Source organism: Hemitrygon akajei, chromosome 17, assembly GCF_048418815.1.
Source record: "Hemitrygon akajei chromosome 17, sHemAka1.3, whole genome shotgun sequence".
Classification (NCBI taxonomy): Eukaryota; Metazoa; Chordata; class Chondrichthyes; order Myliobatiformes; family Dasyatidae; genus Hemitrygon; species Hemitrygon akajei.
In genome coordinates, this window is record NC_133140.1 from 49179565 (window position 1) to 49196027 (window position 16463).

At 37.7% G+C, this 16463-nt stretch overlaps 1 protein-coding gene across 2 annotated transcripts in view; it reads left to right on the forward strand.

Annotated features, from left to right (window-relative positions):
* The window catches only part of itfg1 (integrin alpha FG-GAP repeat containing 1), a 264103-nt gene that overhangs the window by 246581 nt on the left and 1059 nt on the right, over positions 1 to 16463 (forward strand). For both annotated transcript variants that reach the window (XM_073070074.1, XM_073070075.1), the window contains exons 15-17: positions 4441 to 4565; positions 6811 to 6893; positions 9138 to 9255. In XM_073070074.1, coding sequence (XP_072926175.1) covers positions 4441 to 4565; positions 6811 to 6893; positions 9138 to 9255 — 326 coding nt within the window. The remainder of the gene's footprint in view (positions 1 to 4440; positions 4566 to 6810; positions 6894 to 9137; positions 9256 to 16463) is intronic.

A 16463-nucleotide genomic window follows, 5' to 3' on the forward strand; every position in this document is an offset into this window, starting at 1 on the left:
TTTAGGCCAAGTAAAATCTTCAGTGCATCTTCTAACATATTTCACATCTCACATTAATTTCATATTTTCTCATAACATAGAAGAAAGCTATTCAGCAATCAAGTCTGTGCCACCTCTTGGAGCAACCATCAATCCCATTCTCCCCACTTTATTACCCCTAATTCTCCTGGAAACCACCTCAATTATTTTGTGTTGCATCATCTCTTTGACAACAAGACCTGTGGTAAATGGTTCATAAAAGAAAAGTACAGAACAGAGGAAGAATTAAGAATCATAATTAAATGCATTAAGTGCGAATAAGGAGATGATCACAAGGATAAGATTGATAAACAAATAGAACAGGGTAAAGTTTTAGAGTTGACAGTGAATTATATATTATAAGGTCAAAACTACGAGTGCACCAAAGGTGGACAGGTAAATCAAGTTGGTGGTAACAAAGGCATGACTGAGAAATTGAGGGAAGTTCAAGTTGGGAAGGTGAAGGTAATGTGCAGAGGTTGCATTCATCTCTGTGAGACCAATATATTGGTTGCTGCTGGGAGGAGATTCCTTTTTAAGGCAGTATAAAATAACTTTATAAGATTACAAAGTTATTTTGAAACAAAATAATAAATTAATGTGGTTTGTAGCTGTAAACTGCTAATTATTTCAAATTTATTTGGGTAAAGAGTAAAATAATTTACCTTTGCTGGTTTTGGTTTTCAGTGAATTCAAATAGCTGTATAATTTCTATGAGATTGTGCACCATCCCCTTGAAAAGATTAAGAATTCAAGATCAGGCTCAACTTTATTATTATCTGACAGTACATACTGTATAACCAAATGAAACGGCGTTCCTCCAAGCCACGTGCACCCACAAAACATATCGGACTCAGCACATCAAACAAGATATTACCACAAATAACTTAATAAGATCTAATTCAAAATGCATATAATAAATACACAGCACAGGTAAACGGTAAATAATACAGTAAGTAGCTCACTGTCCTGATGACGAGACGTCAGTGGTGGCAGGGTATTCATTAGTCTCACAGCCTGAGGGGGGAAGATGTTACCCAGTTGGCAGTCCTAGTCCTGGTGCCCCTCTACCTCCTTCTTGGTGGTGGTGGGTCAAAGAGATTGTGGGATGGGCATTAGGGATCCTCAACAGTGTTTCCAGTAAACGTCTCAAATGTGGAGGGGGGGTGGGGAGGAAAACCCCATTGGTCCTCTCGGAGGTTTTTCCTATACTCTGTAGGTCTTGCAATCCGATGTCTTGCAGCTTCCATACCACACAATGATGCATTGATCAGGATACTCAGGTATTCTGTAGAAAGTTGTTAAAATGGGGGCAGGAGCCTTGTACGCCTCAATCTCTCCAGAATGCATAGACTCCTTGACTAATGAAGAGGTGACATGGGTCCAGGTTAGATCACCCATGATGTGCACACGAAGGACCGGCAGAACTATTGATGTGCAATGGAGTGTGATCAACCTGTGCTTTCCTGAAGTCCACAATCATCTCTTTTATTTTGTCCATGTTGAGATTCTAGTTGTTGTTCTCACACCATTTGCTAAGCCTCTCTACCTCCTCTGTAAGCCAACTCATTGGTGCTTATGAGGCCAACCACCATTGTATCCTCAGCAAAACTGATGATGCAGTTTGAGCAATTCGGTATCTCTTTGAACAATCTGATCAAAGAATCGTAAATAAAAGGTGCAAAATCTGAAGCAGTAGTATCTTGGAAAATGTTTAATTTTCAAATCAGCTGCAGGAAAAAAAATCAATGGAATGTGATTTTGAGAGAAAAACAGATAAAAGGGACTGGAGACAAAGTTACAAAATTGTAATCTCAACACCCATGAAAATTAATTTCCAAGGCAAGAAGTTGTTTGGTAATTAAGACTTACATACATTTTAAAAAGTTGCTTACATTGAAATAAATTATGCCTAATATTTCCTGGTGAGTTCAATGGGCACATGCTGTTTTGTCTAAGAGAGCAAGTTCATACTTTTCAATATATTTAAATGTGACATCTGTCAGTAGAGTAATGTTATAGTTTTTAAAGAAGCAGTACAAAGTGGACAGCAGGTTTTCACATTTAACTAGGCCAGAAATCCCTGATCTACTTAAACTTTAATGATTGATCACTGTCGATCTCATCACTATTTCTACAGCAAAATCTGATCTATTAGCCGTACATCCATGGCTGACAGAAAGCTTTAACGTCATATTAAATCCACAGAAGAGGCATATAAAATGGCCAGAAATAGCTGTGGGCCTGATGATTCAAAGCATTTTGAAAATTAGCAAAGGATCAGGAAACTAGTAAAGAAAACTAAGATAGAATATTAGATTAAATTATAGTAGTATGTACCAAATAAAATATGAGTTTATTGTAAATATATGGATCCCCTATAGACAGAAATAGGAAAATATAGAATAGGAAAACAAGGAAATGGCGGAGGAATTAAACTACTGTGTGCCTATCTTCACAGAGCAAGGCCCAAAACACTTAGAAGTATCAGAGACTCAAGGGACTAATAAGAACAAGAAATCAAAGAAAATACAGTAGATACTAGTAAACAAAATTTAGATATTGGTGAGCATTAAAGCCAACTGATCCACAGATCAGATCAGTATCCCAAAGGTCTGACAGGTGGCTACAGAAACAGTGAAAGCTCTAGTCATCTTCTAAAATGTCATAGATCGAAGATTGAAAGGAAGCAAATGTGAATTCTCACAACTCCCTGAAATCCAACATACAAATACAGCAAGCAATAATTAAGGCAATTTCTATTAAGGCCTTTATTACATGGGAATTTTTAAGTATAGAACTAAAGATTTCTTTATTAGGCCTGGTAAAGGTGGCACAATTTAGGTCTCCTTATCTAAAAATGATAGTCTAGCCATAGAGAGGGTGCAGCAATGGTTCAATAATCTGGGTGCAGGAATGCCAGGTTTGCTGTCTGAGGAGTGATTAAGTCGACTAGACCTGTAATCTCGAGAATGTAGTTTTTATAGGGCTTGAATTAGCTTGTTTTCCTGGCTGAACAACCTAAATCCAGGGGTTGCAATCTCAGTAAAGGGCTAGATTATTTAGGAATGAGTGTCACAGAGGAGCTGGTAAATACTTAAGCTTTTTTTGCAGCAGAGGACAATAGAGACTCAATTATTGGTTAAATCAAAACAGAAACTGGCAGGTTTCTGCATATCAAAGAATCGGGGGATGTGGGAATAGTGTAGGAGAAGTGTTAATGTGGAAAATCATGACATTGATGAATAGTTGAGCCAACATAAAGCATTATATGGTTAACTCTTGTTCTTATTTTTATGCATAAGAATTATTTAATTTACGAACTTGATCAGTGGTCCCCAACCACTGGGCCACGGACCGGTACCGGGCCGCAGAATATGTGCTACCTGGCCGCGAGGAAACAATATGATTTAGGGATATAAAATTATATGAGTCAGCTGCACCTTTCCTCATTCCCTGTCATGCCCACTGTTGAACTTGAATGCATGCGTGGTCATCAGTCGCCTAAATGCAGTGATACTCTTGTGCCAGGGATCACTGGTTGGCCTCAGGAAACCGGCAGCCTCATGTGGCTGGCGAGAAGTGCCGTTGGTACTGGCCTGGAGTGCAGACAGATGGGCGCCATCTCTAAACCTGTTCACCACACCGAATGTTCATAAGGAAACCGGTGCCAAAATATTCGCAGACGACTTAATTCGGGCTCAGGGTTTCGTAAGTAGCAGAGCAGCTACCTCACTGCGATCTACTGAAAGTCATCCCTCGAGCCAAACTTGTCGGCCGTTAGATCCTACCTACCTACAAAGGGAGGCAGACACGCTCCCTGTTGCACTCCTCGCTCAGTTGCTTTCTCCGGACTGCGACCGCCGCCACCCCGGCACGGGGACCTCTGGCCCTTACTTTGTCCTCTCACTGGTGTGTTGCAATGATTTTATATGTTCATACAAGGAAAATATGCGCTGTATATTTAATATCCAAACATTACTTTAATGTTATGATGCTATTGACTTAGAAGTGAGTTATAATTGACTTATCACTATATTCATGCGAGGAAAATATGCGCTTATATGTGCTTAATATGAAATTTGTTAGATAAACCCTTTTAGAATCGAAATTGAGTGTATTAGCCACTTATAAGTGACTTCCGTCAGTTGGTCCACAAGAATATTGTCAATATTAAACTGGTCCGTGGTGCAAAAAAAGGTTGGTGACCCCTGATCTTGATGATTTGTGCTTATGACAGGAAAAAAAATGCAGAGAAAACTTCAGTTTTTAAAGTCATAGTAGACCTAAGCTCAAATATGAAACGCTTTGTTTGTGTTATGTGAGACACCTATATCTAGACCCTTTGAAATTTCACTTCCATCATGTATCGCTGCCTTTTTGTATTTTTATGCTTTTGTTTTTGATCTGATCTCTCTGCAGCTGGACAGCTTAGCCAGTCAGCACATTTTGCTCTACAGCTTCCCTATGTGGTCCTTGGTCTAGGACGTAGTGCAAACTTTCTAGACCATCTTTTTGTTGGGATTCCTCGTCCTATTGGAGAAAAGGTAACATCACAGCTGGAAACTGTTGTTATTATTTTCATTCTGATATATGCATGCTCAGTGGCCACTTTATTAGGTACACCTGTACACTTGCTCATTAATGCAAATATCTAATCGCCCAATCATGTGACGGCATCTCAGTGCGTAAAAGCATGCAAGTATGGTCAATTGTTGTTCAGACTAAACAAATGTGATCAAAGTGTCTTTTACCGTGGAATGATTGTTTTTGCCAGACAAAGCGGTTTGAGTAACTCAGAAGCTATTGATCTCTTGGGATTTTAACACACAGCAGTCACTAGAGTGTACAGAGAATAGTGCAAAAAAAATGTCTAGCGGTCAGCAGTTCTGTAGGTGAAAACACCTTATTCATGAGAGAGCGCAAATATGAGGAAATCTACAGATGCTGGAAATTCAAGCAACACACACAAAATGCTGGTGGAACACCGCAGGCCAAGCAGCATCTATAGGAAGAAGTACAGTCGATGTTTCGGGCTGAGACCCTTCTGCTTGGCCTGCTGCGTTCCACCAGCATTTTGCGTTTGTTGCCTGTTATTCATGAGAGAGGTCAGAGGAGAATGGCCAGCTGGTTTATGCTGACAGGAAGGTGACAATGACTCAGATAACCACACATTATAACAGTGGTATGCAGAAAAGCATCTCTGAACCCACAACTCATCAAACCTTGAAATGGATGAGCTACAGCAGCAGAAGACCGTGAGGTACCTAATAAAGTGGCCACTGAATGTTTATTACTAAATTATTTGAGTTTAATGCAAATTCAAATATGTGTTAGCAATTTCAAAGATTCTTGGTACAAAGTGGTAAGAATGGAAAAAATTGAGTAAATTTTCCTCTTGAGCTGCTTTCCTCAGCCACAGTGATGCATCCCCTCAGTCACTGAGTTAGAGATGTCAATGGGCTTCTGTTTGACATAAATTCAGAAACAGTTTCTTTCAGAGTTCAAGTAATTTTTTTTTATCAAAGTGCATATACTACCTTGAGATTTATTTTCTTGAAGTAATTTAAAGGAAAAAAAGAAATAGAATATAGTTATACAAAAAGCAAAGATTGACAAACATCAATGAAATTAATACTGAGAACATTTAATCAGAGCTTCAGTAAGCTGCAACAAACAGAACTCATGATTAAGTTGCAGCAAAGTAAAACCAGAGCTCTTTCCTGATAGAAAAGCAAGAATGAGGAATAGTTTAGTACTACAGATCAAGAGTAAAATCAACTCTATGCACCAGGGCATTACAAACTTCAGACATGATTCATGGTACCCAATCATTTCTATGCTTTCTAGGATGATCGCTGCATTATATTAGCTTTAAAATGAAAGGCCTTTACAGTTTAAAATGTTAAGTTATTGATTTTTTTTTAGTTCTATTGCTTTAGGCATAAATCTGGTGCTGGGAGAATGTGTGGTGCTTTTTTCCTCAAGCCTTTGTCAATTCTATATTGCAGTTGACAACTGTTTGGAAGCCCAGAAATGTAGGTTATTTTGTGCTCCATTTGTTTAGAGAAGTAACTCAGTAGGACATACTGTAGATAGAAAGCCACTATATTGTATCAAAAGATAGGCTGTTTAAATATTTACATTTAGTTTTTTACACAGCCATAATCTGTCAAATAATAGTAGATATTGACTGATACTTGGTATTAAGTGTTCTATTTTAAACAACTTAATTTCTTTGTTCTCCTGAAGTCTGTGTCACTGGCAAGAACTGCCTTTATTGCTTTTGAACTTCTGGACATTTAAGAGTTGATTACATTGTGGTGGGTCTGTTGTCATATATAGACTAGACCAGATATTCTTCCTCAAATATCCAATAGCTCCCAGTGTGATTTTTTTTTTGGACATAATTGTTTATTGAAATTTAAACTCCCATCTCCAGTGGTGGCATTCAAGCTTATGTTTCAGATCCATTGACCAGGATTCTGATTAAAGCCCAGTAACTTCCACAGACTTTTTTTCTACTACTCTCTATTTCAATTAAAATGCCTGCACTTCGCCTGTGTTTGCAGTTTGAATATAATTGTCCATAGACTTCAAAGTTTTAGGGACATATCAACCTTGTATTATTAACATTACTGTAAAGCTGCCAGCAAAAATTCATGTTACTGTTAGTGCTGCATCAATTCAATGTGCTGTGCTGTCTAATGATTTCATTTATTTTAGATATTTAACAGCATTTTGAAGTGATACTCTGCCTAATTATTTTCTGCTCTGTTTTCACCTTAATAGTCTGTAAGAAAACAAGAATGGACAGCTATCATTCCAAATTCTCAGCTTATAGTAATTCCATATCCTCACAACTCACCAAAAAGGTAAAAGTAATTTTATTTCTCTGCAATAGTAGTCAATCTAATGGTGCATGTGAAAATAAGTTGTTCACCTGACTAAGCTCCCAAAATATTGGGTTATTCCTCCTAATAACTGTGCATATTACTTTAAAATTACTGTGCAATAATCCAATTTTAAATTAATATCCATGTAGTCATTAATGCTAAGATTCTTTTGAATCTTATTTCATAACAATGATAATTTCTGTGTCAGCAAGTACATTGCCTAATTTACCAGTCAACGATTTTGTATGTGGAGCTTTGCTGAATATTGTACACAGTGTTTCTCTTTTAATTCTGCACAAGGAAGAGCTCTTATATATTTCATGGAGAATCTCATTGTGCATTTGCAGTTAGTGTGTTAGGGTATGTTAAGAAGAAATGGCAAAATACATCCCTGTAATCTGACTTTAACTGTTATCACTCAGACCTTTGCTCTGATTGAGCAACAGTTACCTGGTCCATTTGAAAGTCATTCTTGAGACCCAAGGCAGCTGTCTCATGTTGGTCTAATTTTTAGCAGTAGGCTTAAAGTAAGTCTGTTTGTTGAAGGGGTAAACCAAAGAGGAGCTTTCCATGTCCTGTACACGCACAGCAAATGGCTGACTTATAGAGCTCTTCCCCAGGCTTCTCATTCTATTTTGTGACCTTCTGACAGCAATAGTGTGATCTGAGATAAATAATTAAGTACTGAAACTGAGTCTATCAAGCATTCTCTCTTTTAAAGTGCTAAATATTTCTTTTCATGTTGTACACCTCTATCAAGTCAGCTCGCGTCTTTGTTCACTCTAAAGAGAAAAGCCCTAGCTCGCTCAAACTACCGTCCAATCCAGGCAGCTCAGCTGTACCCAAAAACTGAGATTGCCATTCCAAGTGTAGAGTAATTATTGTATAGATTTACAATACTTCTGCTTTAGTGCATTACATAAACATTGGTTCTAGGGTAGGAATTAACAACCTTAAAAATTATTCTCTCTGAAGACTCTTGTATTTCAGTCACTAAATTATTTTACTGGTGTGTGGTGTCATTCTTTCTTACCCTATAAAGCCTTATTATTTTAGTATTTTCATTAGACTATTGTCTTTGCAGCGTACTTTCCCCAAGTCTTCCTGAAGTCACCTTGTTTTGTTCACCCTTCCAACCAATGTATCCATGCTAGGTAACATACTGAAAGCAGAACAAAGAAACAAGGTGGTTTAAACCCCAAAATGGGGTGATGATGGGAGCTACCAACCAGGCATCTTGCGGATTTATTCTCGGTTCTATGCTGTGTTAGGTGTGATAGTGATGGGAACCTTTAGACAGTATTGTCAACTATATTATGGTGGGTGACAAACTGTTGTTACTTTGCTGGCTAAAATCCAGTGACACATCTTGATATGAATGAAAAGGTTCTGCTATTGTCAGAGAACACAGGAAATATAGCCACTGAAGTATGAAAAGGGAGACATTGACAATGTCATCTTATGAGTTGGTACCTTCAAGGAAGAAAAGACAAGCCTGGCACAATCTTTTCTTTATAACTAACACATATGATAAACATTGTTGGTAATTTACATTCCTGGTTGATGACAAAACCTAATACTAAATCTGTACAAATATTATTTAAGCTTTATCTGCATATGATCCCCAATTTTCATGAATCAATGAAATGGGTCAATACTTGCATTTTGTGCAGAGTCTATTTAAGAGAATTGGTTAGGAGATGGAGGATTTTGGTTGTGTAAAATAACAAGAAATTGAAGAATTTCTCTCAGAATAAACAGGGTTAAGAGGAGCTGTAATAGAAAATGTCAATATCATGCCAAATTTTGATTTTCACAGTGTTATTGCTTCTATGATCTATAATGTATTGCTTGAAAGGATAACAGAAGTAGATTCAATAGAACTTTAAATGGAATTTAGTATGTCCGTGAAAAGAAACAATGTGAGTGTTGTAGGAAAAGAACAAGAGATTGCAGCTCATTGGAGAGCAATTTCTGAGTCAGTACACCATGATCAAATGGCCTCCAAATAAACCATATGATAGTATGATTCTGATTTTCTTAAATTATAACACATACTACACTTAAAATGTAAATATTTTGAACACTTTCTATTATAAGGTATTTATTTATTGAAGGAAATATCAGCCATAAATTATTTGAAATAGGAGGATAGTATTGAGCACAAAATAGTTACTGAACTATAAACTTTTTATTAATTTTTTTCTGCTTTTCTTTTCACAGCTGGAGTGCCAAATTATATCTTACTCCCAGTAACATTGTACTGCTCACCGCCATAGCCTTAATTGGAGTCTGCCTTTTCATTTTGGCTATAATCGGTATTTTACACTGGCAGGAAAAGGTATTTCTCTCAGATTTCAATTGGTAGTTCTGCAATATGCACAAGTAGTGAGATTTTGTGTCTTATTAAACAATATTGGAACAAATATCAAAACTATTCAAATATAATATTTACATATGAATCAATGCCTTTAGCAAATTGATATACATCAATGTAAGGAATATGGTCCTTTCTCATCCTCAGGATATCCAAGAGGCTTTAACAACCAATGAAATATCTTTTTTAAATCAGCTCACTTTTGTAATCTGGAAACTATTGCAGCTAAATTTTGCCCATAAAGCACCCGTGATCAGGAACATAATAATGACCATGGTATCTCTTTTAGTGTATTAATTGAGGAGGGATAAGTAGTGACCAAGACATCAGGAGTATCTTCTTTGCTCTTCTTAGAAAAGAGGCATTAGTAGGCAAAAACTGTGAAAGCACACAGTAACTACGCAAGCAACTATATACAAAAAAAAATCATAGAAGGACTGGAAGTAAACATTCTTATTATGTGGTGTGTGAAAGAGGCGTTCAGGGTAGATAATTATTGATCACACAAATTTATATTTCTACAAATCTGAAAAAGTTGTACCTAGGAGAACAAGTCTAGGCATATTACTGTGGGTCAGAAATTCCCACAAAAGCACAGAAAGTTAGTTTAATGCTTAAAATGCTCAAATAAATGTTTAATTGAAGACTTGAAAATATCTATTGTTACCTTTTATACCTTCCCTTAATAACTACAGATTCTTCCAAATAGTATTTGAATGCGGTAGCATTAACTAAATGATACAATTTACAACAATGCAGGAACAGCAACTGCAGTAAATTTCCCAGTGCCTTAACATCATTAAAAGTGCCAATGTTGCAGTTTTGTGGATAGGCTGGAGGCAAGGGGAGAAAGTTAAACTTGTCGAAGAGTTGAAATTCATTGTGTTTTAATAAAGTGGCAATAAATTGATAACCAGAAGTACTAGGTAGGGATGAGTGACAAACGCACCAGATACAAAGTGAGAATTTTTGTTAGTTACAGTGAATTATTGCAACATAGAAATACACTGTCTATTGACGGATTCTATGATTCAGAGGTTCTCTGTTTACAAGTGATAGTGGAAGTATAGCATACCTTCAGTTAGGTATTTGTGTTAACTTTGTGTCTTTCAATGGTATTTTTGTTAAATTTCACAGTTCTAATTTGGCCAAGATAAATGCATCATGATGAAAGACAATTCATTAAGATTTCCGTAAAGCTTTAACAATGTTGGATTGATCAATGTTGGGAAGTATACAAATACCAAAGAGGGAATATTAAACAATTGAAAAAAAACACAAATCATTGAAATAACCATTAAAAGCTTTGGCAGCTTGGGCAACATCAGACAGGCCACACATATCCTTGGGTTAGCCACGAGTACAAATGACACCAATATAGTAGTGGGACTTCACTACAAATATTAGAAGTGGTTGCTAATGAAGCCTCTGCCTAATGCTTAACTAGGTAATCAACAAAGAAGGCAACAGGTTCCACCCTAACTTCCTGCCCACCAGGTCTCTTCTCGAGCTCCAGATAAAGGCAATCTGGTTTACAGAAACATCCTTTGAATCAATGGAACCAGATTAATTGAATTAAATTTTACAACTTGCCATAGTGAGATTTGAACCCTCTATCATTGGGTTATTGGTCCAGTATCAAAGTTGTTGGATTACAACCTACTGTTGTGACTCTACATATGTGTTTGTTCATTTTTTTGAAGTAATTTTCTATGTTAAATTTGTTGCATAGAACTGATGTAATGCTCTGCTGCTTTCAGTGCCTGGAATCCGATCTTATGAAGGTATTAAACACAGGCACCCCACAAGCTCAACTCAACTATCCAAATGAACTTTTATTAATCTGTGTTCAAAGTCATAAGCTTGTCTAGACTTATATTTCACTAGTAGGGTATTAGAATTCACCAATGAGAATGTTCCAAGATCTAAGCCCATGCAGTGACATAGGCTGATTGTATTTGACATCCCTGCTCTCACAAACTTCAAATCAGTCGAAGTACCTCCTCCTGAGCCCACATTGAGACCTGTCTTTGTGTATTGCCCGAGGAATTGATTGAAACCCCTTTACATTATCATTAGACATATCCATATGGAATCACTATTTAGAAGAGGTACTGGGAACTATTAGTGTCAGTAAAACTGCATTTCGTTGTTCAGGGATAAAATGGGACATTTTTTCAAAATGGTTCATTGCTAGCCTGATAGTGCAGTCTACTTTTCTGCACATCACACTGACAACACAGTGTAATCCCTCCAGAAGCAATGCCCTTCAGAACATTTAAAGAAATTCATATCTTCAAAGCAATGAAGGCAGATGAATATTAATTAAACTATTACCTTTGGTTTTTCAACTAGTTAGCAGACCTTATTTTCTCATAGGTTGAAGCAATGTGTCTTGTTTATTGATTTACAGTTTTTAGGAATCATATTTTTGGGCTGTTTTAATTTTTTTGCAATAGTTATTTGAAATGAAAATGATGATTGATTTAGTGCAACACTGTGTAGAACAGTCAGGAAAATGTTCTGGTTAGCAAAATGATTAGTCCCAGCATAGCACAAGCAAGTGGGGACTGAGATTGGGCAAAGATTTATATTGCTGCTACTCCACCCAAATCATGCAGTGCTAAATCTTCTCGCCAATCTGAAATGTATTCTCAAATTCATGAGCTCAGTGAACCCATATGAAATCAGCAGTGAAGGGAAGCATGTTCTGAACAATTGAGAGTTCTTAAAGATGTATAGTTTTTTCACTGCTGCGACTTAAATTCTTCAAATAGATATTAATTTAAATACTGATAGAGAGACACAGATGAAGGGTGTGGTAAGCATACTTATTTCACACAGAAGCTAGCTGTCTGTATCAGTTTTTGCCAGATCTATAATTACCAGAAGATCTTCAGAGATTTCATATCACAGAAAAAGCAATAGCCGTGTTTTGTCACCTGCTGGAATCTGTCAAACAATCTCTGCCTCTGCTTCAGGTTCATTCCACCATCAGCAATATAATTCTCAGCGTTAAAAGACAAAGTAAGCAAATTATTCACGCTCTCACTATGAAATGTAGAATTTTATCCAGAAAGTACGGTGCAGATATTTCAGCACTACAGTATTTCAAAGTACATAAATGTCACCACATACAACCCTGAGGTTTGTTTCCTTGCGGGCATACTCAGTAAAATCCAAGAACCATAATAGAATCAATGAAAGACTGCAGTCAGCAGGGCAGACAAACAACCAATGTGCAAAAGACAACAAAATTGTGCAAATACAAAAGAAAAAAGAAATAATAATAATAATAGGTGAATAAGTAATAAATATCAAGAACATGAGATGAAGAGTCCTTGGAACTGAGTCCATAGGTTATGGGAACAGTTCAATGATGGGGTGAGTGAAGTGATCCCCAGTGGTTCAAGAACCTGATGCTTCATGCATAATAACTGTTCCTGAACCTGGTGGTGTGAGACCTGAGGCTCCTGTACCATCTACCTGATGGCAGTAGTGAGAAGAGAGGATAACGTGGGTAGGAGAATCCCGGATGATGGATGCTTCTTTCCTGCAAAAGCACTCTGTGTAGATGTGCTCAGTGGTATGGAAGGTTCTACCCATGATGGACTGGGCTGTAACCACTACTTTTTGTAGGATTTTCTGTTAATGGGCATTAGTGCTTCCGTACCAGACTATGATGCAGCTAGTCAATATGCTCTCCACCACACATCTGTAGAAGTCTGTCAGAGCTTTAGATGTCATGCCAAATCTTCGCAAACTCCTAAGTATGTACAGCCACTGCCATGCTTTCTTCATAATTGCACTTACATGCTGGGCCAGGACAGATCCTCTGAAATGATAACACCAGAGGACTTAAAGCTACTGACCCTCTCCAACTCTGATCCCACAATGTGGACTGGCTCATGGACCTCCAGTTTCCTCTTCCTGATATCAAGGCTTTTTTAAAAATTTGGAACCCTGTAGGCCCATCACAAAAGCTCATTTATTTCTTCCACATCATCATTACCAGGTGAGCTGCTAGTGACCAGCAGGATCTTGCAAGTGTTTGTCCTTTCCTAGGCAGATCATTCCACTGTAGAGAAATTAGAGTCAAGAGATCTGATTTTTGGACACTGCTTGTAATCCTAGAGTTCCAAGGTAGTTCACTGTTCTGGAGTGAATTGTGCAGTATGGCATATTGGTGGAAGCATCCATTGCAAATAGATAGACCATGCCGTGCATAATACAATAATGCTACATCAATAATCCACGTCATTTTAGATCCTGGTATTTAATCTGATGTCCCATTCTAATTTAAAATGTCTATAAATGTGGCCAGCACCATTCTTTGCATTCCCCTTTGTCTGGGTCTTTAGCTAAATTTGCTTTACGCATATACAAATGCTTCACACAGTGTGTAAATCATTGAAATTATGTGACTATCAGTGTGTTGAAAGTGTAAGCTATGACATGAGATTGTAGCAATTCTTCCAGTGCGAGAATGCAGTGAGAACAAGGATTTTTAAATTTCAGATTTATATAGAATATTGGTAAGTTGTTGGTGTTGTTATATTGAGCACAGCTTGGGCTCTTGTTGCAGTAAAATAAGGTATTTGAAGATTCATTCACTAGCCTTGACCACTCATGAGACGTTACTGAACCCCTTTTGACACAGCATCGAGATCTGTTGAGCTTTATTTCTTAAATTGGTAATGTGGTTCTCTGTACCTACTACCATCTAAGCGTGCATCTGAAAAATTTCGGGACCTGTACAAATATCTTCCATCTTCTGTGCAATGTGTCCCTAAACCTTAGCACTTATTCTCTCACAACATACCACACATCATTTTTTCTCAGCTAAGACATACTTGCTGAAAAACTGTCAGCATGCAGTCCCACTCCCTCTGAGAAGTGCACAATGGTTTTAACTAGAGCTTACCACCATTGTTGTATCCAGTCATCCAACTAATCAGTTAGTGCTGTCTGGGTAGTAAAATCATTGTAATGAGCACACAATGCCAAGGTGGTGTACTGCCTGCATTGCAATTGACCGACATGGGTTAATTGGTTGCATATCTGCATCTATTTTCAGGAGCCATCAAAGTTTGCTTCTGTGTGCTTCCTTTGTTTTAACGAACAAAGTAGTTAGGAAGAATACTTTGTGGATTTGGGGGCTTGTACGGTTCAACGCTGCCTCATGACAGAAAATGGTTGCATATAAAATGAGATCTTTGTGCAACACCCCCAATACTTGGTCAGATCTGGGATTTTATACAACACAGAGGTGTAGAGATTATCTTTTTCTCTATTATCATTACTAAACATATGAGAAACTTTGGTTCATTGTGCCTATTCCTCTCTGTTTTCCATGTGAAGGATTTTATTTTATGTCCTGGTGTAGTTAAGGGAAGGGATTTCCAAGGCCTTGCCCCTTGTGAATTCTATTTGGTGCTGTGTGGTGTTCTGCCAATAGCATCAAGATGTTGCAAGTGAAAGAATACCAACAGTGACACCAAGTGTCGGTTGGGGAAGATAGATTTTAACAGAAGTTTACTTTGTTGATTTTTCTTTGCAAATACAAATGCAAACTACAGTGCCTATAAAATGTATTCACCCCTCCCCGACCTTTGGAGGTTTTGTGTTTTATTGTTTACAACATTGAATCACAATGGATTTAATTTGGCTTCTTTGATGCTGATCAACAGAAAAAGACCCTTTTATGTCAAAGTGAAAACAGATCTCTACGAAGTGATCTAAATTAATTACAAATATACAATGCAAAATAATTGATTGTACAAGTATTCACCTCCTTCAATACCTAGTGTTTAGTAGATGCATCTTTGGCAGCAATTACAGCATTGAGTCTATGTGGATAGGTCTCTCTCAGCTTTGCACATCTGGACACTGCAATTTTTCCACATTTCTCTTTATAAAACTGCTCAAGCTCTGTCAGATTGCATGGGGATCATGACTGAACAGCCCTTTTCAAGTCCAGCCACAAATTCTCAATTGGATTGAGGTCTGGACTCTGACTTGGCCATTCCAGGGCATTAACTTTGTTGTTTATAAGCCATTCCTGTGTAGCTTCGGCTTTATGCTTGGGGTCATTGCCTTACTGGAAAACAGATCTTCTCCTAACTTGCAGTTCTCTTGCAGACTGCATCAGGTTTTCCTCCAGGATTTCCCTGTATTTTGCTGCATTCATTTTACCCTCTACCTTCAGAAGGCTTCCAGGGCCTGCTGCAGTGAAGCATCCCCACAGCATGATGCAGCCGCCACCATGCTTCACAGTAGGGATGGTGTATTTTTGATGATGTGCAGTGTTTAGTCTGATGGCCAAAAAGCTCAATTTTGGCTTCATCAAACCACAGAACCTTCCAGCTGACTTCAGAATCTCCCACATGCCTTCTGACAAACTCTAGCTGAGTTTTCATGTGAATTTTTTTCAGCAGTGGCTTTCTCTTTGCCACTCTCTCATAGAGCTGTAGCTGGTGAAGCACCCATGGCACCAGTTGTTGTATGCGCAGTCTCTCCCATCTCAGCCACTGAACCTTGTAACTCCTCCAAAGTTGTCATAGAGCTCTTGGTGGCCTCCCTCACTAGTCCCCTTCTTTCATTGTCACTCAGTTTTTGAGGACGGCTTGCTCTCAACAAATTTGTTTCCATTTTCTTTCCATTTCTTGATGATTAACTATCTGTACTTAACTTGGAAATTTTCTTCTATCCGTCTCCTGACTTGTGCTTTTCAATAACCTTTTCGTGGAGTTGCTTGGAGTGTTCTTTTGGAGTGAGCTAGGATACTGACTCACCAGCAGTTGGACCTTCCAGATACAGGTGTATTTTTACTACAATCAGTTGAAACACCTTGACTGCGCACAGGTTTCCAAAAACAGATTTTATTTAACTAATTTTGTGACTTCTGAATCCAGTTGGCTGAATCAGTGATGATTTAGTGTGTCATATTAAAGATGGTGAATACTTATGCAATCAATTATTTTGTGTTTTATTTTTGTAATTAATTTAGATCACTTTGTAGAGACCTGTTTTCACTTTGACACAAAAGGGTCTTTTTCTGTTGATCAGTGTCAAAAAAGCCAAATTACGTCCACTGTGATTCAATGTTGTAAAACGATAAAATGTGAAAACTTCCAAGAGGGATGAATACTTTCTATAGACGGTGTGCTTCC